The sequence below is a fragment of the Halichoerus grypus genome, chromosome 10, assembly GCF_964656455.1.
Source record: "Halichoerus grypus chromosome 10, mHalGry1.hap1.1, whole genome shotgun sequence".
NCBI lineage: Eukaryota > Metazoa > Chordata > Mammalia > Carnivora > Phocidae > Halichoerus > Halichoerus grypus.
The window spans coordinates 89508740-89530159 of record NC_135721.1 but is presented as its reverse complement, the minus strand read 5'-3'; the positions used below and the strand labels follow the sequence as shown (position 1 = coordinate 89530159).

At 49.2% G+C, this 21420-nt stretch overlaps 1 protein-coding gene across 5 annotated transcripts in view; it reads right to left on the bottom strand.

Annotated features, from left to right (window-relative positions):
• Window positions 1-994: 994 nt before the first annotated feature.
• Window positions 995-21420, bottom strand: part of NINL (ninein like) — a 171731-nt gene continuing 151305 nt past the window's right edge. For 4 of the 5 annotated variants that reach the window (XM_078056821.1, XM_036110029.2, XM_078056824.1 and 1 more), the window contains 5 exons: window positions 12650-12808; window positions 11851-11964; window positions 7283-7492; window positions 5161-5274; window positions 995-1888 (listed from right to left, as the gene is read on the bottom strand). In XM_078056821.1, the coding sequence (XP_077912947.1) occupies window positions 1697-1888; window positions 5161-5274; window positions 7283-7492; window positions 11851-11964; window positions 12650-12808 (789 nt within the window). In that variant the 3' untranslated portion in view covers window positions 995-1696. The remainder of the gene's footprint in view (window positions 1889-5160; window positions 5275-7282; window positions 7493-11850; window positions 11965-12649; window positions 12809-21420) is intronic. The other variant, XM_078056823.1, reaches the window with a different exon arrangement.

Sequence of the window (21420 nt, the reverse complement as noted above, 5' to 3'; positions counted from 1 at the left end):
GTTTGGTAGTGTTGTTCAGGACTACTAGATCCAATCTCCTTATTACTCTAGTCCCAGCCAGAAGCCCACAGTGAACGAAGAAGTGTGCCCTTTGATGAGTTTTGACAAACGTATACAACCATGTAACCTAAACTTTGTTGAGACTGTTTTAATAACTAGTAGAACTAGTGCGCAGTCATTGCTCTTCTTTTTTCAGTTTTCCCTATTATTCGCTTATCTGGCTGTACATGTAAACTTTAGACCTGACTCTGGGACAAGGGGTCAACTGGGGCAGGGAACACCCACTTGTATTTTTATTGGGGCTATATTACATTAATCAGTTAATTGAGAAGAACCAACTTTATGCTGTTGAATCTCCTATCCAAGAACTGATCTTTCCATCTATTCCAGTCTTTTTTTTAGGTGGCTCCATGCCCAACGTGGGGCTTGAATTCACAACCCCTAAATCAAGAGTTGTATGCTTTACTGACTGAGCCAGCCAGGCGCCCCTATTCCAGTCTTTTGTGTCTTTCCATAGTGCTTTAAGGTTGTTCTTATATAAGCACATATAGTAAATGTACAGACAGAAGGGGATGGAGTGCAGCAGCTTCAGGGTAGTGGCTGCCTCCAGGAAGGGGAGGGAGGTTGAGAGCAACAGAACAGGGTCTACACCTCTATCTAATACATCTAATTGATGGGCACAGGAGTGTTTCTCATAAAACTATTTTTCTATTTGTTTGAAATACTTAATTAAAAAAAGTTAAACTTAGGGGCGCCTAGGTGACTCAGTCATTTAAGCGTCTGCCTTCAGCTCAGATCATTGATGGTCCCAGGGTCCTGGGATTGAGCCCTGTGCCGGGCTTCCTGCTTAGTGGGGAGCCTGCGTCTCCCTCTCCCTCTGCTGCTCCCCCTGCTTGTGCTCTCTCTGTCAAATAAATAAAATCTTAAAAAAAAAAAGTTAAACCTAGAAGTTAAAACAATTTTAATAGAAAAGAGTTTTTGTAAATACAGTGACTCTTCATAGTACAGTAGTTTATTCTCATAAACCAAATGACCATACTTATATATATTTTGGATATAAAACTATAGTTGTTTTTTCTTTACATATAATACAATTTCCAGTGTGATGACATTTCATTGAGGAAAAGATTGCATTCGCAATAAATACTATCATCCCTGAGTCCACAGACTTAAAATAAGCAGTCCCCAGACATCTTCCTGTGGCGGAGCAGGGTTGACAGGCACAGCGAGCAGTCTTTCTAGAATGTCTGGTATAGACCCAGACTGAGAATGCTAATGATCTGAACCCAAAGCAGTAACAGTGAAAGGGTGAAACTGTCCAGAGCACTTATTCTTCATTTTACTCTCTGCAGCCAAGGTCAAAAGTACAACACTGAAATTGATTTTACCATTTTCTTTTAGTCTTTCTTTGCTGAAAGCCGCCATAATCTGTTTCACCCATTGGTAGCAAAACTGGGAATTTTACCTAGAGAAATTACCCAGGACCATTAATAAAAATGTCGTCTTTTCCAGCATGTCTATCTTCTGAGCATCTGGCACAACAGACATTTTTAAATGTGTGTGAGGTGAACAAAGAAGAATCAGAAACCTCCTATGCCCGGGGCATGGCCAATGAACCCTAGAAAATTATGGCACCACGGTGGCTTAATTTTAAAAGATGTTCTTTTGAAATGAATTCCAGGAAAACAAGCAGCCTTCACACAGAGAGGGAAGCTGAAGCGATCTTACTGATGAGTCTGTTGAGAGCTCTAACTTTTTCTTCCAAGATGCGGTTTTTCTTCTCAGCACCTCGTAGCTTCTCTTCGGTGACCTGAAATGCCTTCGTCAGGTGAGCATTTTCCACATAGAGCTCCTTGAGCAGCAAATCGGACTTTGTGTTCTTTTCAAACTAGAGAGGAAAGAGAACCACACTTTCCTGTGACTCTCGTGCACAAATGCTGCATTACAGCTTGGCCCTCCCACCCTTTCATGTGTTCAGACCACAGATTCGGGGCTCTTACACATCTGAGACAAACCCTGGGTGGAATGACAATTTTTGTCACCCTGGCATGAAAGAGGAAATTGAGAATCTGATGAATTACGTGGTAGAGAAAATTGAAGTCGAGTTTGTGAGAGTAGATTTTACCATGAAATGAAGATATAAAAAGACTACAATCACCAACCTCAACAAGGACGATCCAGCATAATAGAAAACATGTCATTCTGGTTCATTTCCGTGTGCTCTGCTGACCCACCGTGTCACCCAGGACTTACCTCAGCACCGCGTCCACCCTCGAAGCCCTGGGTGCATGGGCTGTGTCACCACACACCTCAGCCACAGCAATGGGGACACAAGGCCACTCTAGCTACAAAGGCACAGGGGGCCTGGCCTTGGGCTTTGAAAGTCAAAACTGCATTCATTCACTGAACAAGTAGTGCCAGGGCCTCACAAGGGCCCTGCTCTCAGGAGTGCGTACTCTGATGGAAGCAGGCAGGCCAGAAACAAACGTGGTGTGGAGGCATGACAAGTGCTAAGAGAAAACCATGTGAAACCAAACCCAAGTCCGCCCGCCCGATGCGCAGCGAAGACAGTCCCTGAGCATGGAGTGCATGGCGAGGAAAGGAGAGAGACGGGAGGGCAAGACTCGAATCTGTCTCCCCCAAGGAGAGGAGTCAGACATGTTTACAGGCAAACAAAAAAGGTCAGGGTGAAAAGTTACAGCTGCATCTGGCAGTCCTATTAACTCTCTGGTTACTGGTTTCACTGGGAGGGGACAGGCAGCTGAGGAGGGAGTTCCTACTTTTGTTGGGGTGAACAGGGAAGGCTTCTCTGTTGACACGTGAACAGAGATCTGAATAAGGCAGGGAGAGTGCTGAGGCTGTCCGGGCGTGCGTTCCAGGCAAAGGGAGGAGCAGGTGCAAAGGCCCGGAGGCTGGCCAGGCTAGGGGGTGGCAGGAATGGCCAGAGGCCTGTGGCTGGGGGGGCACGGCGGTGGGAGGCCCACTGGGAGGAGGTTAGAGCTGCCACACTGACTGCGCAGGCACTGAGGGGAGGGGGCTAGAGCCTGCAGAGCCTTGGAGGCCCCTAGAGGAACTCTGCCTTGTACTCTGAGGGCTGTGGCAGGCTTGGAGGGAAGAGGGGCCAGCACCTCAGTCACACTGGGAAAGCGCTGCTGCCACTCCTGTGCTGAGAACAGAGCACAGGAGGAAACAAGGACACCGCAGGGCTCAGAGGATGAAGGTGGGAGTGCTGGCAGGTGGGGCGAGAAGAGGCTGAGCTGACAGGCTCACTGGGGACACAGTGGGGGCATCCATCACAACCCCCCAAATCTGGACCTGAGCCAGTGGCATGGGGGAACACAAGGGAGGGCAGGGTGAGAGTGTGCAGACAATCCTTCGCAGGTACTTCTGTAAAGAGGAGCAGAGGCAGGGCCAGGGCTCCCTAAGCTTTGGGTTCGGGGGCTGAGGGCCCCTGAGAAGGGAGGGGCTGGGCACGGCGGTACACGCGCAGACACAGGCGGCTGGTTCGCTTGGCCAGAGCACAAGCTAGTTCTTGGGGGGGGTGGGGGGGTGGGCGTGGGGCTATGGACGGGACCTCACAAGGACAGGGGTGCAGGAGCCACAGGATTTCACCAGTACTGAGGATCTGCCAGACAAGAAGAAGCAAACTGAGGGTGCCTGCAAGGTGAGGGGCAGGGGTCACTGAGAGTCTGTGACACTTGGCCAAGGAGTCCGTGGATGGCAGGGAGGAAGCTGCAAGGCCAGGAAGATGGTCAAGGAGGGGGGTGTGACTCCCCCCGGGACCTCCTACTTCCCAGGGAACAAGAGGTAGTACAAATGTTTCATCCCATTTGGGCTTAGTTCAGGAACCCTCTAAACATACTTGATTACTGTAATAAAAATATTTCTACAGATCCTCACAATTTCTTCCAGCTCTGAATAGAACTCTTCTAGGAGTAGCTGGTGTTTGGCTAAGCCTTTTCTCTGTGTCTCCTGCCTGTTTCCAGCCTTGCCCCCCCCCCCCCGCCCCCTAGCACCCTCTGTGCTGGCTGCTCAGCTGCCTGTTCTTACCAGTGGACTGTGCGGGCTGAACTGGACTGTAAGCTTTCATCAATCACAACAGCTCTGGCCTTCTTTTTTTGGTCTTTGCTCCCTATAGCAGTCCAAATTTTTCCTTTCTCCCCCAGAGTGATTTATTTAAAAATATATAGATATCATGCTCTTGCTTAAAATCTTCTGGTGGCTTCTAACTGCAACTAAAATAAAAGCAAACTCCTGACCTTGAGGGAGTCCTGCCTACCCATCAGCTACAACAGACTCCCTGGAGGCCTGCTGACGTGCTGCGCTTGATCCCGTCTAAGGACACTGGCCTGCACTGCAACTCTGCCTGGATGCCCCTCCTCATTGGGGTTCTGGCATGTCCCCCAGAACACATGGAGACATGAGGGTACCTTTTTATGGCTGTCCCATTGACTGGAGGTGCTACAGGCATTCAGCCCTACACTGCAAAGGAAAGTCCCACCCAATGAGCACTTAGCCCTTCCAAAAAGCCAACCTGGCCTCAGCTCGGGGGCACAGCCAGACTCTCTACGGCAGTCATTGGTGTCTGCCCCACCATGTCTGAAGAGAGTGATCTCCAACCATCCCCACCACTTCCCATCCACCACCATCTCTTCTTCTTCAGAGCGAGCATTTCTCACAACTTGAGGTCATTTCTCTTGTTATGGTCTGTCTCTACCTCCAGAATGTAAGGCCCATGAGGGCCCATCTCAAGGTCTTCCCAGAACAATGAATGCTGGGATACATGACAGGTGCTCGGTAAATACCTGCCCAATGACTGAACAAATGAATGAACGTCCTGAGATGTGAACACCTCTCAAATGTACCTTAAAACAATTCCCAAAACAAAATAAACACAATGTATACAAATATAATTTAGGGTACACATTTAACAAAATCAGTTTTTCTATTGATTGCTTTTAACTGTTCATCTTCTGAAAAAAACCTGTATATTCAGATTCTCAAAGTTTAGATGGAGCCCCAGGTTCAGTGGTTCCAAACGAACATGGGGCTCTCTCCATGTTCTATGAGGACAGACTCACCCTGGAATAGTTACTTGAATACCATAGAAGGAAAAAGTTCAGAAAATACATGTGGCAATGACAGATGCCCGTCACTGACCTGCTCTTTCAGCTCGGCCACTTTTTCTTGTAGGAGCATTTCCACATTCTTCAGAACCATTCCCACCTCTTCTACCTGTTCTTGGGTGTCTTTAAGCTCTTTTTCATGTTCTTCCTGCCACAAAAGGTTATGGGCCAATAGTTTACATTTCAAAAAGAATCGTTATCAGGCTTACTTACTTCAGAATGGAAATTAGCTAAAATGTACAAATCTGGGAGTGACTGGAGATAACCCTTCATCTGCAGAGAGAAACAAAGAATGTTCTACCACAAGCCAAAAGCTGACACCACTCTTCGTAGCTCAAGGAGAATTAGTGGCCTGCTTTCCTGAGAATTGAATCATAAAAATGATTCCAAAGTGTGTTTCCCCAAATGTGTTACTGAATATTTCTAAAGGACTTCTGATTAAATTTCTTTGTGTTGTCAATATTCTATCATGGCCAAGCTTATCTCCTGCTTAACATTTTTGCACAAGGCTGAAAGATTATTCTTCAATAGAATTTATGCTTCACAAACATTGAATCTTACCCCACCTTTCGAGTCTTGCTCTAATTTCTTCCTCATGGAGCCCCCCACCCCATGACCTCGGGCTCCTACCTCCACACCCTCTCCCACCCAATGTTTCCTCATGAACTGCACTGTGACATTTCAGGAGGGAGTTTTCTCAGCCTTTTAAACACTGACATAGGGTGCACACAGGCCAGACTATTCGAGCACGCCAGAAGTGCTAACCGGCGGATGCCCTACACTAATGCTCTGAGGTGGGGACCACTGGCCTCCGACATTTACAGATGAGGAAATTGAAGCAAAGAGAGGTTAAGTAGCTGGCCAAGCTCACTCAGCTGGGAGATGGTGGAGCCTGAATCCCGACCTCTGCAGCCACAGTGTCCTGCTCCCCTTTAAGGCAGCGGCTCCGTTTCTAGGTCTCTAGATGCTTAGTGCAGTGCCTGGCACACAGCCAGGGTCCCCACGTGTGTGCCACTCCGCCCTGGCCTCTTGTCCCACCACGCTCCTCCTGCCTCCCTCTCATCCTCCTTAAACATGCCAAGTACAGGGGCGCCTGGGTGGCTTAGTCATTAAGTGTCTGCCTTCGGCTCAGGTCATGGTCCCAGGGTCCTGGGATCGAGCCCCGCATCGGGCTCCTTGCTCTGCGGGAAGCCTGCTTCTCCCTCTCCCACTCCCCCTGCTTGTGTTCCTGCTCTCGCTATCTCTCTGTCAAATAAATAAATAAAATCTTTAAAAAAAAAAAACATGCCAAGTACATACCCACCTCAGGGCCTTGGCATATGTTGCTCCTGCTACCTCTCAAGCACTCTCCCCAGGTAAGTGGAAGCCTTGCTCCCTCAACTCCTTCGGGTCTTGGCTCAAGTAACACATTGGGGAGAACTTCTCTGGCCCCCTATTTTAACTGCAAAGCATCCCGCTCCATAGCACTCATCAACTCACCACCATCTGACATGCTATCCTCATGACTCAGGTTTTCATTTGTCTTCCCCCACCCCACCACTAGAACGTAGGCTCCAGGAGGGCACAGGCTTTTGCCGTGTGTGTTCATTTCTGTATCTCCAACACCTAGATCGGTGTGCACCCAATAAATGACTTCTGCAGTCCTTGTGTGCCTGTGGGTAGGTTTTTTTCATTCTGCAAAACGGTTTAAGATTCTTTTTACATCAGATGCATCATTTGGAAACTGGCCGTGTTCATGTAAAAATCCAGTTTCCGGCTTTCCTTTGAAATCAGGAGAACTCCCACAGGACTCCACAGGTGGGACCGTCGCCCCCAGCTTCACTCATGGCCTCAGCATCACCACACTTCTGGCCCCAGGCACAGCTCAAGCGTGTGGTCATGTGGCCTACCACAGACGCCCTCAGCCGCCCTGCTGGAGAGACCTTTCAGGTCAGCTGGCTCATCATTCCCTGAGTGGGTGGGTGCCGCCCCTCCCCGATCCATCTTTGGCAACGACAGAGTCCCGCACTGTTCAGAGTGAAAATCGGGATCCTGGGGCTGCTGTACGACCAGACCGCTAGGAGCTGGGAGGGCAGTTTTCGGCCGCGTGACCAGTGATGCAACCTCACCACCGCCATCACCATCAGCAGGGCCTCGGGGCCCTTGCCCCCACTCACCCACTGTGTTTCCAGCCGCCTCCCCTTCTCCTCCTGGAGAAGGCACTCCTTGTGGAGCCGCCGAGCCGCCTGCCGTTCCTCTTCCAGCAGCTGCTGCAGCTCGTCCACAAGGTCCCGAGGCACCAGCCACTGCATCCGCTCCTGCAGCCGATGAACCTCCTCGGAGTGCTGGGACTGTGTCAGCCTCAGCCCCAGGCTGGCTCTGTGCAGCTGCCCCGGGAGAGAAGGCCATGCCAGGGCTGGTGTGACTGCTGAGCGCTACAGGGTCATTACCAGACACATAAGACTCCGTGCCTACAGAGAGCCTACAACTGGAAGTGCACACAAGGCACCCACCCTCCTCTGGTCCCTCCATCTGCAGCTAAATGCAGGGCTCATGAAGAATGCATTCGTTTGAATTCTGACAGCCAAATTCCTGTGTGGCCAGAGCTTCTGCACAGAGACAGTCAGGAAGACTCGGGTCTGTATCCTCAAAGTGGTGATGCTGAGCTTCCCATTGCACCCAAGGGAGAATCGTGCTATATTCTGTCGGGTTTACCCTTCAGCAGACCTCAGAGAGTCCAAGTAACTACTGCAACCCACGCAGGCCATGCGTGGTGATTTTCCTCAAAGCGGAGAGCTCACACTCCTGAGACAGCCGAGGCCAGGGCCACAGAAGGCAAAGGAGCATACGATGAAGGCCAAAGGGACCCTGCCAGCGAGTGCAGAAACACCCCAGCACCCCGCTCCCCAACCACAGAGGATGGCAAAATTTCACTGGAGTTGTGTGGGACCATTAGTACTGAACTGTGCGTAACATGGCCAATCCTTTTATTAAACACCATTTAAATCACTTTGATTCTGGAGGCTTCACCTAGAATACCCAGAATTTCCTTGGCACCCTAACTGGCCATGTCAGCCCTCACACACTTCTGAGGCCCCACAGATGAGAGAGGGAAGTGGCTCCGTCAAAGGTCACCCTTAGGGCAAGTCTGAGGTGGGGTCAGAGAGATGGGGAGGGTGGCAGCTATGGCAACTCAAGGGCAAGAGCAAGGTTGCAGGCCTCAGGTCACTGTGTCCCCTTGTGTCTCTGAGGGGCCGTCTCGGGGGGCCACGTCATCACTGTAATGTGTGGCTATTCTTAGGACAGGGGTTATCCCAGAGAAACACACCCAGTTTCCAGAATAGCTACCATGCTCTTTCGGGAGAGTGCAATATAATGATTTATAAGATCAGATGACCAAAATACATTTCTCAGAGATACCTGATCCTGAAAATGCTTCAGAGGCAGAGAGTTGAAATAGGTGTCTTGTTATTAATGAAGGTGATTTTTGGACAGCACCCGAGGGGGGCGGGGGAGCTGGCTGCCAGGAGGGCCAACCACGGGCTTAAGGGTTGGAATTTTTAGTCCCACCCCCACCTCCCTAGAGGGAAGAGGGGCTGGAGGTTGAAACAGCCAATGGCCAATGACTTGGTCAATCACAATTGTGTAATGAAGCCTCCAGAAAAACCCAAGAGGGCAGGCATCTGGTCCCTTTTCTGGAGATCTTCCATGCTTGGGGAATCAGAACACTTCCATGTGCCACCAGGCAGGGCTCAGGCTCCATGAGGACAGATGTTTGGGACCTTACCCTATGTATCCTCTTCCTCTGGCTATTGATTTGTTTCCTTTATCATATCCTTTAATGAACTGGTAAGTGTTAGGTGTCTCCCTGAGTTCTGTGACCACGCTAGCAAATTAGTCAAACCTCAGGAGGAGGTGGTTGAAACCTCCAATCTGAGGCTGGCTGGTCAGAAGGTAACAGGTAACAGCCTGGGCCTGGGGCTGGCCTCTGAGGTGGGGCTGGGGGTGGGCAGTCTTGTAGGACTAAACCCTTCACCTGTGGGGTCTGATGCTGTCTCCAGGCATAATGTCATAACAGAACTGAATTCTCAGACACCCTGCTGGTGTCTGATAATTGTGTGCTGTGTCTGGGGAGCCCCCTACACAATGTTGGAATCAGGTCTGGAAACCCTGAGAGAGAGAAACAGAGAGGGGAGAACCAGTTCGAAAACACACCCCTACAAATGTAGCCTCCTCCTGACTTTCATGCTTCAGTGATCCTGCAAACACCCAAGCCAGAAGCTGAGCCCCAGCCCAGGCCCTAGTGACACCATGTCAGAGTGCCCACCCATCCCAAAGGTGCTCCTGCTCTCTAACAGCACTCCCCAACGCCCTGATGCCGCTCTTTCTTAAAATACTCTGTCCCCATGCCCCTCGCGGCCACCCACTACAGCCACCCCTCTGCTCTGAACCCTGGGGCCGGGTACAAGCTCCTGCGCGAAGGCCACTGTCTGGCCCAGCGTGAGGTCTCTGTGTCTGTGGCCCTACCCTGCAGCTCTCTGTGCAGGGCAAGCAGCCCGTAACACCCCCCGCCCCTCCCCCTGCTGTCTCCTGAGCCCCCTCATCTCCCTCCTCGTGGAAGTGAGACTCCAGGTGGAGCCCGGGCCAGCTCTGGAGACCCCACCTCCACTATCACATAACAAGGGGAAAGATGTCTCCAGAGAGCACTGGGGCTGCCAACAGCCAGGAAATGAGGGTGGCTGTGTTCTGGGAGCTAGGGCATGGCAGTGAGCTGCCTTGGCCATCAGCTCTGCCCACCTGTGCTTGTAGGCTCTCTTCCTGCCCCTTGAGGAATGGGGGCTCTGCCCTCTTTGTGTTGAGAGGTGAGGACTGTGTCCTCCCCCATGGAGAGGTGGGCTCTGTGCCCTCCCCCTGAACCCAGGCTGGACCAATAGAATGTGGGGAATAATGTTCTGGAACGCCATGGCGCAGTCCTGAGGGGCCTGGCAGCTGTATGTGCTCCTCTGAGGGCGCCTGGTCGCCTCTCCTATCAGAGCTTTGCTGCTGCTGCTGCGCTCAAAGAACCCCATGCCACCGAGAGGCCATGTGTGGGGGCTCCAGCTGACAGCACCCTGGGCCCCCAGGCACCCGCCAACCCCAAGTCCCAGCCCTGCGAGCCGAGAGCTCTCACACAGCGATCAGCTGTGCCTTCCGATGACGCCCGCCCCAACCCCACCGCACTGCAACGGCCCCCCCGAGACATCAAGTGAAGAGAGCCCACAGACCGTGAAGGAGAATGGTAAACTGTGCTACAAGCTGCCAAGTTTGGGGGTGGCACCAAGCCAAGATTCCCAGGGGCGTGTGATGCGTGCAGCATTCTGCTCCCCCACACCCCACTCTGAGCTGCGCAAAGTCCTCTGCCAGGCCCTCTAGATGCTCCCCCCCAAGCTGCTCTACCTCCAGGCCCTCCTCCTCAGAACCACCCCCAAGTGTGCCAGTGACAACCCTGGCCCCTCCCTCAGGGCTCCACGCCACCCTTACCACGGCCTCCCCTTACTTCCCTCATGAGAACTTTCATTGTGGTTTTGGGGGTCCTCTTCTGAACCACGAAGAAGGGGAAACCAGCTCATATCACAGAGGGACTGCTTAAGTAAGGGATCTTCTGCCCGTGGCAGCGGCTGCCTCCTAGCCTCCAAGGGCTCAAAACTGGGCAAGGCAACTTCTCAAGGTTCCTTTCAGACTTAAAGACAGAGAAGGGATCCCCCAAATGCTCAGAAGGACCTCTGGGACAGTGCTTGTTTGCAGTGGGAAGGTGAGAGCCCACACAGCCCCCAAAAGCATGTCTTAAGGCCCTGGGTATGTTGGGGGGCATAGCAAGTCCAGCTGTAGGGCCAGGGGCCAGTTGGGGAGCCCGTACAGAGGCTCAGTGAGGGAGGTATGCAGGTGCCACACTCAAGGGAGGATGGTCCTGGGCCTCAGGCCAGTGGGTTAGAGACCCCTCCCACACCGTGCGCTCCTCTTTCCTTCCTGCAGCCCCAGCCTTCTAAGTGCAGCCCGCATCTAAGTCCACACTGGGCCCTCAGGCACCTCCCGCAGTCACACACCTGTCATTCTCTCTCCTGCTCCCCCAGGAAGAACCAGCTCTTCCTCTCGTGTCCCTGCACCTCATGCTGTCCGGGCACCCCAAGGTCCTTGGCTTGGCCCATCCTGCTCACACTTACTTGTCCAAGACTGCTAGCTCTCCACCTTCCTATCTCTGCACCTTGAGAACCTGGCGCACTGGATAAATGCTGGAGCAGGAGAGAAGGCAGAAGGCAGGAGCTCGACACCCACACGTGTGTGCAACTTCAGGGCTTCTGGGCACACATCAGCCCGAGTGAGTGTCAGACAGGGTCACCAAGCTTGCCAACCACTGGGACTACTCCGCCCTGTGTCCTTGGATCTGATGCCACCCCCTACCTCAGAAGCCACCTGTCACTCTCCTTTGCTCTTCTGTTTTGCAGATGCCACACCCAAAAGCACTGCTTACCAGCCTCCTTCCCTTGTGCATAAACCAAAACACAGCTCGGCCCCCAGATGGTTCAGCCAACCCTGGACGAGGCTCTACTTCAGTCCTGGGACTGTAAGTGCCCAACCAGCTACGTAACCTCAGGCCAGCCTGTAACCTCTCTGGGCCAGACCAGTCCTGGCCAGGCTCTGTCAGTGCTAAACCATGTTGACTTTCTTCCCGGCTGAGACCCAGCCCCTGGCCATTATGCACACCCACCTGGTCCTGACTTTCTTCAAGGGTCTCTCTCAGCTGTGACTGTGACAGTCTTAGGCTCTGACATTCCTGATTCTTGTGTTCGAGTTCAACTTCAAGTTTTTGGATGTGCTCACCCTGTTTTTAAAAAAATCAATTTCACAAGTATAAGAAATATCTCAGCATTGATATGTTTAATGTAGAAACTTCAGAAATGTACAGAAAAGCAAAGATTATGAAATTTAAATCACCCATCATCCCAGCAGCTGAGGACCACACCTGACACTGTGTGATCTCAGCCCTTCCTCCAAACGTGCATTTCTAGCGATTAGTACAGCATCGTATCCTATGCTTTCCTCATTCTACCTTGAGCATTTCCCCATGACATTAAATATTATTTGAAACATGATTTTTAATGGCTATACCATAATTTACTGATTCATTCAATATTATTGATGATTTAAGCTGATTTGAATTGTTTTGCTATCAAAAATACCATAGCAATGAAAATACTTCAGCTAAGTCTTTCCACAATGATCAAATTCCCATAAGCAAAATTATAAAATCAGAGCACACTGACATTCTTGAGGTACTTGATGTATATTTTGCCCAAATGTCCTCCTGAGAGGTCTACGAATTTACTCTCCTAGCATCAGGATTTAATTCCTTTCTGCTACTTTTTCTAGATATCGAGGATTTGCAAAAGCTGCTGAAGTCAGACAAATTTTCCAAGGCACATACTTACTAAGTCTCTCTCTTTACCTGAGGGATGAGTCTGCCTCCAGGCATTTTAAGGCTGTTCCTGATGGTCTAGATTACTCACCTGCAACCCCTCCCGCTGCCCCACCTCCTCCAGTCTCCGTGTTAACAGCTGAATGGTGATGCAGTTCTTCTCATTCTGGGCCTGGTGGATAGAGGCCTCTTCTCCAAGCTGAAGGACCTTGTGACTGAGCTGGGACACTTCATCCTTGCATTTCTGACTCTGGAGCAAAATGGATTAAAATACAGATGACAAAGTTATTTTTTTAAACCAGCAGCTCAATTCAGATCATTCTAGTGGCTCTGGCCAGGGACGATTTTGTTCCTTGAGGAACATGGGGCAATGTTTGGAGACAAGGCTCGTTATCACAGCTGGGAGGGGATGGCTACTGGCATCTCGTGGGGGAGGTGCTCAGCGTCCTCCAGGGCAGGACTGATACGGCCCCGACGGCCACAGTGCCACAGAGGAGAAAGCCTGCTCCACTCCCTGGAGGAGAGGAGACACATCTGGACCATCAGAGGCGGTCACATCAGGAACATACAAACCACTGCTCTGAAAACCTTCCATGTTGTTCTCATTTCTTTCATGGTTATTTCCAATTCTTACTTTAAGCAATTTGAAGGAAAACACCCAATTAAACTTGAAGTATATGAAGCTCCTCGAAGTCTCCTCTGATCTTTGTCATTAAACACACAGACATAGCTTTCAGCAGGGCGAGGAGGTGATTAAACTGCATGTTCTGCTTTTTCTCAGTACCCACTGGCCAGCAGGCGGTGCGTGCTCAACAGATGCCCGCGGCGGGGGGGGAGGCGGCAAGTGAAGGCGCCACGAGCTAAAACAGCAACGAGAACGCTGCCCCTACCGTCTCTCACCATGCAAATGCCAGATACGTTCAACTGTCGTGCATATCTTCATAGACACCGCACTGTTGCTTGTTTGCTTCTCCCCACAGCCGTCCGTCCATTCTCGAGGCCAAGCACCAGCAGCCCCAGGTGTCTGCAGAGTGGCATCCTCTGAAAGGCTTCCCAGCGCCACTCTCCATGCAGGCACACCACTCCCCCCGGGGCCGCGCTAACAACCATGGTGTTACTACGTTTCTGAGGACTCGAGAAGCAGATGATGGAACCCTGAAGTTGTTTCAACTTGGATTATTCATGCTTAGTGAGTCTACATGTTTTTCTCGTGATCACTGCTCCTTCTCTTCTCTGTAAAGAGATTGCCCCCTCGTCCTGTCCTTAAAATCTCAGAACTGAGGGTAAAGAGGTATTTTCCAAACATCATAAACTCATGGCCATTATGTCTGGTATGGAACTCTCTTGTGTTTATTACGTTTCATTGTGAAAATTAAAATTGTTTTTCAGTATCGATACACACTCATCTTGTTCTCTGAAGACAGCCTTGATTTTATGAACAGCCAGAAATGGAATCTTCATTCAGTTAATTTTCTTCTGTTTACCTTTAATATTTAGTCTTTGTTTGGAAATAATTTCAAATCTTTACAACATGGGCAAGGCTACTACAAAGAACACCTATGCACCCTTCACCCAGGCTCACCGGCTGGCAGCATCCCCCATGTGCTTTGTGGCGGATGCTTTCTGCAGGTACATGCACGCACGCGTGTACACACAACACACACACACACACACACACACGAGACCCTGCACTATGTGTTTCCTAAGGAGGTGCATGCAGGTCTGGCTTCAGGGCATGAATCACACCACCTGCATCCCAGTTTTGTCAACTGGCCCATTATGCCCCTTCCTCCCCTCAGGCAGTGCCTTTACGAGGCAGGCCGTTTTAGCCTCCTTGAATTTGGGATATTTCTGTGGCCTTTGTCTTGTGTGACACCGAAAATTTTGACAGATACAGTCCCTCCCTGCCTCTCCCCTTCAACACTTCCTCACTTGGGGCCTGCTGGATGCTCCCTGTGACGAGGCTCAGGTGTGTGCCCCGCAGGGCACCCTACTGGGAGCGTGGGCACCCTCTGTCTCTCCGTGTCTGTGTCCATCACCTCCTTAATTCTAACTTACACTCATCTGGGTTTTATTGCAGAAGACAAAACAAGATGCTAGCAGTCATCTCCTGGTCACATTTTAAAACAAATGGATGTCTGTGCTACACAGGCTTACTGTGAATCTGATCAGGCCTCTAGGCCTAGTTTCTAATTTATAGGAAGTATAAGGAACAGAGGAGCAGACTGAACGACACTATCAGATTCAGAATGTGGGACGGCCTACAGGTCTCTTCAAAGAGACAGCCTTGTGCGGGTGAATCAGGTGTTCCAGGTTAAAAAGGCTAAACACATCGAGGCAGGCTGACCATATTTTCCATACACGGCCTCAATGGCCTCTCCCGCCCCACATCCCCTTCTGCAGTGGACACTCCCCACCCAGAGGAGCCTGTGTCCCTCCCTGTGCTTTGCAGGGGTCTGGGTGAGGATGATGTGGAGTATTTCTGAGGTCAGAAGCCTTGTGCCTGCCATGTGGTCCTCCTGGTGCCCCCTTGTGACACTCCCTAAAGGAGCCAAGCCCCACAGAGAGGAGCCACATGTGATTCCAGCCCTGGCCTCTGGGTCACCCCAGCTGTCCGGTCTTCCCAGCCCCCATGATGGGAGCAGAGGCGGGGGGGGCCATCTGTCCCGTGCCCCATCTGAAGCCCTGACCCACAGGTTCTGCGAGTGCAATCAAGGGGCTTTTCTCTGCCATGAGAACAGCATTGACAGGTCAATGAGTCACCCTCAACTGTATCCTAGTTCCAAAAAATTTACCATAGAAGACATTTTTGAATAATTAGAGAAATGTAAATATGGTCGGAATATTGGATAGTGTTAGATGATTACGACTAGGTTTCTCGGGTGTTACAGTAGGACTGTGGTTAGGCAGAAGTTGCCTGTGAACTATTTAGAAGCAGAGTCTCACAGTATCTGACACTTACTTTCAAATGGCTTGAAAAAACACACACATATACACACAGTACAGAGAGATACAAAGACCCGTACAAACAAAAACTAAAGTACGTATGGTACTTTATGGTATTGTTAACAATACTGTCAAATTAAGATTGTAATATGGGGCTGATCAGTGCATATTATGTCAATTTTTCTGTGTGTTTAAAGCTTTTTATGCTAAAAAGCGGAGGGAAAGAAAATAAATGGATACCTAGAATCCATTTACAAGTGTGTCCTAGAAATAAGCCTGAAAGGGGACGGGAGGCCCAGGAAAACCCTAGATGGGTCGTTTCACAGGAAGTTGGTCTGCAGGCAAATGCAGTCTGAACTTTTCATCCTAAATCAACCCAGCAATTGCCCTCTTTTTTTTTTTTTAAGGATTTATTTATTTATTTGACAGAGGGAGACACAGCAAGAGAGGGAACACAGCAAGGGGAGTGGGAGAGGGAGAAGCAGGCTTCCCGCCGAGCAGGGAGCCCGATGCGGGGCTCGATCCCAGGACCCCAGGATCATGACCTGAGCCGAAGGCAGACGCCCAATGACTGAGCCACCCAGGCGCCCAGCAATTGCCCTCCTGATGGAGAAGGCCTAAGCAAGGCCACCACACACTCACCATGGACACAAACACTCAGAGCTGGGAGCCCAGACAAGCCACCCGCTCACCAGTGGTCTGAGGCAGTTCCCACGGCAGAGCCACTCAGTGGCCACGTGTGGGCAGAGGCAGCACTGGGAGAGAAGAGCTGCGGGACTGACCTCAGGGATGGCACAGGTTTGAGAAGCCAGGCGTGGCAACTCCTCCCCTCCCCTGCCCCGAGAACTAATGAGTGAGTTCAGCAAGGTGGGGGGACTGGCAGATGAACACCCATTTTATTTCTGTGTCCTAATAGTGAACATACAGAAACCCAAATTAAAAACATAATACTAGTTCTGGTCTCTGGTCTGACATGTAAAAAGCTCCATCCCCCCAATAAGAAAAAGGCTGGATAAACTGAAATCAACAACTCCTCTTTGAAACCTTAGAGAATTGTGGTCAAAGGGCAAGCCAACACCCTGAAAACTGGAGAGATAGGCAAAGGATTCAGAGCTTACCAGGAGCAGAGGTTGGAGCCTGAAACTGGAAGGGAAATGGGCACCATAAGGACGAACACTGGAGGCTGTGTCTGGCTGGCTTGAGAGTTAACATGGTCTCAGAGGAGCCCCCAACTTTCCTGAGACATACCAGGTTCTTGCCCTTAACATCAGAGAAAATCCCCTCAGGCTTCTAGCAAGTGGGGGTAAAGTAATTGCTATGAACTGAACTGTGTCCCCTCCAGATTCCTATGCTGAAGCCCTGAACCTGCAATGTGACTGTATTTGGAGATAAGGCTTTTAGGAGGTAATTAAGGTAAAATGAGCTGATATGGGTAGGGTGCTAATCTGAAAGGACTATGATCTTTTAAGAAGAAGTAGAGCACGATCTCTCCCTCTGTGTGGCCCTGTGGAGGAAGGGCCGTGTGAGGACCCAGTTAGAAGGCAGCTGTCTGATGGGCGCCTGGGTGGCTCAGTTGGTTAAGCGACTGCCTTCGGCTCAGGTCATGATCCTGGAGTCCCTGGATCGAGTCCCGCATCGGGCTCCCTGCTCAGCAGGGAGTCTGCTTCTCCCTCAGACCCTCCCCTCTCTCATGTGCTCTCTCTCATAAATAAATAAATAAAATCTTTAAAAAAAAAAAAAAAGAAGGCAGCTGTCTGCAAGTCAGGAAGAGGGCTCTCACCAGGAACCAAGGCAGCCAGTCCCTCATCCTGGACTCTGGCCTCCAGAACTACAAGACAATAAATTTCTGTGAAGTCTCTCAGCTTACTGCACTTTGTTAGGGCAGCTGAAGCCACTCTGAAGGACACTCAGAGCATTCTGTTCCCCTCCTGCCCTCAAGGGAAATTACTATACCGGAGCTTAACCAACCCCAACCCCTCCAGCCTTTCTGTCTTAGCACATACCACGGATCAGAGTGGCTAAAGTAAGAGTGACAACACCAAATGCTGGCAAGGATGTGAGGAAACTGGATCAAGCATAGATCGCTGGTGGGAATGTAAACTATTACAGCCACTCTGGATACCAGTCAGGCAGTTTCTTACAAAACTAAACACGTAACTACCATACAACTCAGTATTTGCACCCTTGGGCATTTATCCCGGTGAAATGAAAACTTATGTTCATTAAAAAAACAAAACAATACAAAACAAAAACCTGCACAGGAATGTTCAGAGCAGCTTTATTTGTGACAGGCCAAAACTGGAATCAGCCCAGTCGTCCCTTAATAGGTGAGTGTTAAAACAAACTGTGGGACATCATCACACAGAACAACATTCAGTAATAAAAAGAAGCTAACTACTGTTCAGGCAATGCTTAGATGAATCTCCAGGCAAGTATGATATGTGAGAAAAGTCAATCCCAAAGGGTACACTCCCTATGAATTCTTTAATATAACATTTTGAAATGACAGTTTTAGAAATTAAGGACAGATGAGTGGATGTCAGGGGTCAGGGGCTGGGGTGGGTAGGCAGGAAGGGTGTAAGTGTGGTTGTGAAAGAACAGCATGAAGGATCCTTAAGGAGTTGGAACGGTTTAGTATCTCTCTCTTTTTTTAAGATTTTATTTATTTATTTATTTATTTGAGAGAGAGAGAGAAAACACAAGCAGGGGCAGACAGAGAGTGAAAAGCAGATTCCCCACTGAACAGGGAGCCTGACGTGGAGCTCAATCCCAGGACCCCAGGATCATGACCTGAGCCGAAGGCAGATGCTTACCTGACTGAGCCACTCAGGCACCCCAGAACTGTTCAGTATCTTGACTGTGGTGGTGGATGCATGTATCCACACAGCTATGAAATTGTATAGAACTCAATACACATATATCACACACACAGACCTATACACACACGCACATACATGCACACACACACATATACACATATACACACATACACATAGACCTATACACACACGCACATACATGCACACACACGAACACATATACACACACACAGACCTACATGTAGACACACACACACACGAACCCATACACACATGCACATACACACACATATACACACATGCATACACATACACACACAAATGAATACACAAGTAAAACTGGGGAAATCTAAGTAAGACCCACGGATTGTATCAACATTAATAGCTTGGTTATATTTGTTATAGGCTGATTTCTGTCCACCCAAAAATCATATGTTGAAGTTCAAACTCCCAATACCTCAGAATGTGACTGTATTTAGAGATAGAGTCTTTAAATAGGTGATTACCATAAAATGAGGTCCTACAAGTGGGCCCTAACCTAATATGATAGTGTCCTATTAAGATGAGATTAGAGAGGGCGGAGCAAGATGGCGGAGGAGTAGGAGATCTGGATTTCGTCTGGTCTCAGTAGTTCAGCTGCATAGGGATCAAACCATCCTGAACACCTACAAACTCAACAGGAGATCGAAGAAAAGAATAGCAACAACTCTCTGAACAGAAAAGCGACCACTTTCTGGAAGGTAGGACGTGCGGAGAAGTGCATCGGAGGCGATATTCAGGAGGATAGACGGCGGGGGAGGGGGCCTCCGCCGTCCGCTTCTGGCCAGTGATAGAGCAGCTGAGCACAAAATCGGAACTTTTAGAAGTCGGCTCCCCTCAGGGACATCGCTCCAGTGGCTAAGTGGGGGGTGAAACACTCGCGGGACAGTGTGGTCTCAGGACCCTCGGGGTCACAGGAAGACCGGGGGTGCCTGAGTGCGGCCGAGCTCCCAGGTATCGAAGCGGGAAAGCCGGCTGCAGAGACGGAGCCAAGGAGTGGACTCTCAGCTTGGGGTTGCCATAAACCGTGATCCGCGGCACAGTCGGACCACTTTTCCTCCAGCAGGGACCCAACAAGCGGTAGATCTGGGGAGACTCCCCACCCTCCCCCGGGAGGAGCAGCACGGGAGCGCACCGCAGGGATCACCGAGTTGGGTGCCAGAGATAGAAACGCTCGGCCACAGGCCGGGTGAGCACGGAGTGTGGCCGGAGACCGGGGAGACGGGAGTGACTGACTGCTTTTCTCTGGGGGCTCACTGAGGAGCGGGGCCCCGAGTTCTCGGCTCCTCTCGGGCGGAGACTGGGAGGCCGCCATTTTCACTCCCCTCCTCCAAAGCTGTACAGAAAGCTTGCAGGGAACAAAAGCTCTTGAGAGCAAACCTGAGCAGATTACTTAGCCGGGACAGGAAAGGGCGGGGCAATTGCGCCTCCAGCAAAGACATTTGGGAATCAGGGCAACAGGCCCCTCCCCCAGAAGATCAGTGAGAACAGCCAGCCAAGACCAAGTTTACCGATCAATGAAAACGGCAGAACTCCAGCGCTAGGGGAATACTGCACATAGAATCCATGGCTTTTTTACCATGATTCTTTAGTCTTTCAAAGTTAATTTTTTTTTTAACTGTCTTTTTTTTTTTTTTTAATTTTTCTTTTTCCCTTTTTCAACCAATATCTTATCAATTCCTTTTTTAAAAAACATTTTTATTTTTCATTTTTAGAGTCATATTCTATCCCTTCATAGTAGTTACCTTTATTTTTGGCATATATATATAAGTTGTTCTCTCTTTAAAATTTTGAGATAGTTTCTTTTAACAGATCAAAAAATACCCTAAATCTCTACTGTATGGCTTTGCTCTAGTCTCCTGCCTGATCACATTCGCTCCCTTTTTCTTTTCTTTTTTAAATCCTCTTCTTTCTTTTTTCAAACAACTTCTTATCAATTCCTTTTGTAAAATTTTTTATAATTTTCATCTTTACAGTCATATTCCATCCCTTCATCATATCAACTCTTATTTTTGTACATATATAAGTTTTTCTTTCTTTAAAATTTGGGAGGCACTTTCTTCTAACAGACCAAAATACACCCAAAATCTAGTGTGTGGCACTGATCTATGTACCAGCCTGATCATATTTGATCATATTCTGTTTTTTTTGTTTTGTTCTGTTTTTGTTTGTTTTTATCTTTATCTTTTTCTTTTTTTTCTTTTTCTTTTTTCTTTCTTTCCCTTTCTTTTCCCCCAGCTTCAGGTCTTTTCTGATTTGTTTAGAGTATATTTTCTGGGGACATTGTTACCCTGCTAGCATTTTGTTCTCTCATTCATCTATTCTCCTCTGGACAAAATGACAGGATGGAAAAAATCACCTCAACAAAAAGAACAAGAGGTAGTACCGACTGCCAGGGACCTACTCAATACGGACATCAGTACGATGTCTGATCTAGAGTTCAGAATCATCACTTTAAAGATACTAGCTGGGCTTGAAAAAAGCATGGAAGTTATTAGAGAAACCCTTTCTGGAGAAATAAAAGAACTAAAATCTAACCAAGTCAAAATCAAAAAGGCTATTAAGGAGGTGAAATCAAAAATGGGGGTGCTAACTGCTAGGATAAATGAGGCAGAGGAGTGAATCAGTGATATAGAAGACCAAATGGTGGAAAATAAAGAAGCTGAGAAAATGAGAGATAAACAACTACTGGATCACGAGGGCAGAATTTGAGAGATAAGCGATACCATAAGACGAAACAACATTAGAATAATTGGGATCCCAGAAGAAGAAGAAAGACAGAGAGGGGCAGAAGGTCTACTGGAGCAAATTATAGCAGAGAACTTCCCTAATTTGGGGAAGGAAACAGGCATCAAAATCCAGGAAGCACAGAGAACCCCTCTCAAAATCAATAAAAATAGATCAACACCCCGACATCTAATAGTAAAACTTACGAGTCTCAGAGATAAAGAGAAAACCCTGAAAGCAGCTCAGGAGAAGAGATATGTAACCTACAATGGTAGAAACATTGGCAACAGACCTATCCACAGAGACCTGGCAGGCCAGAAAGGACTGGCAT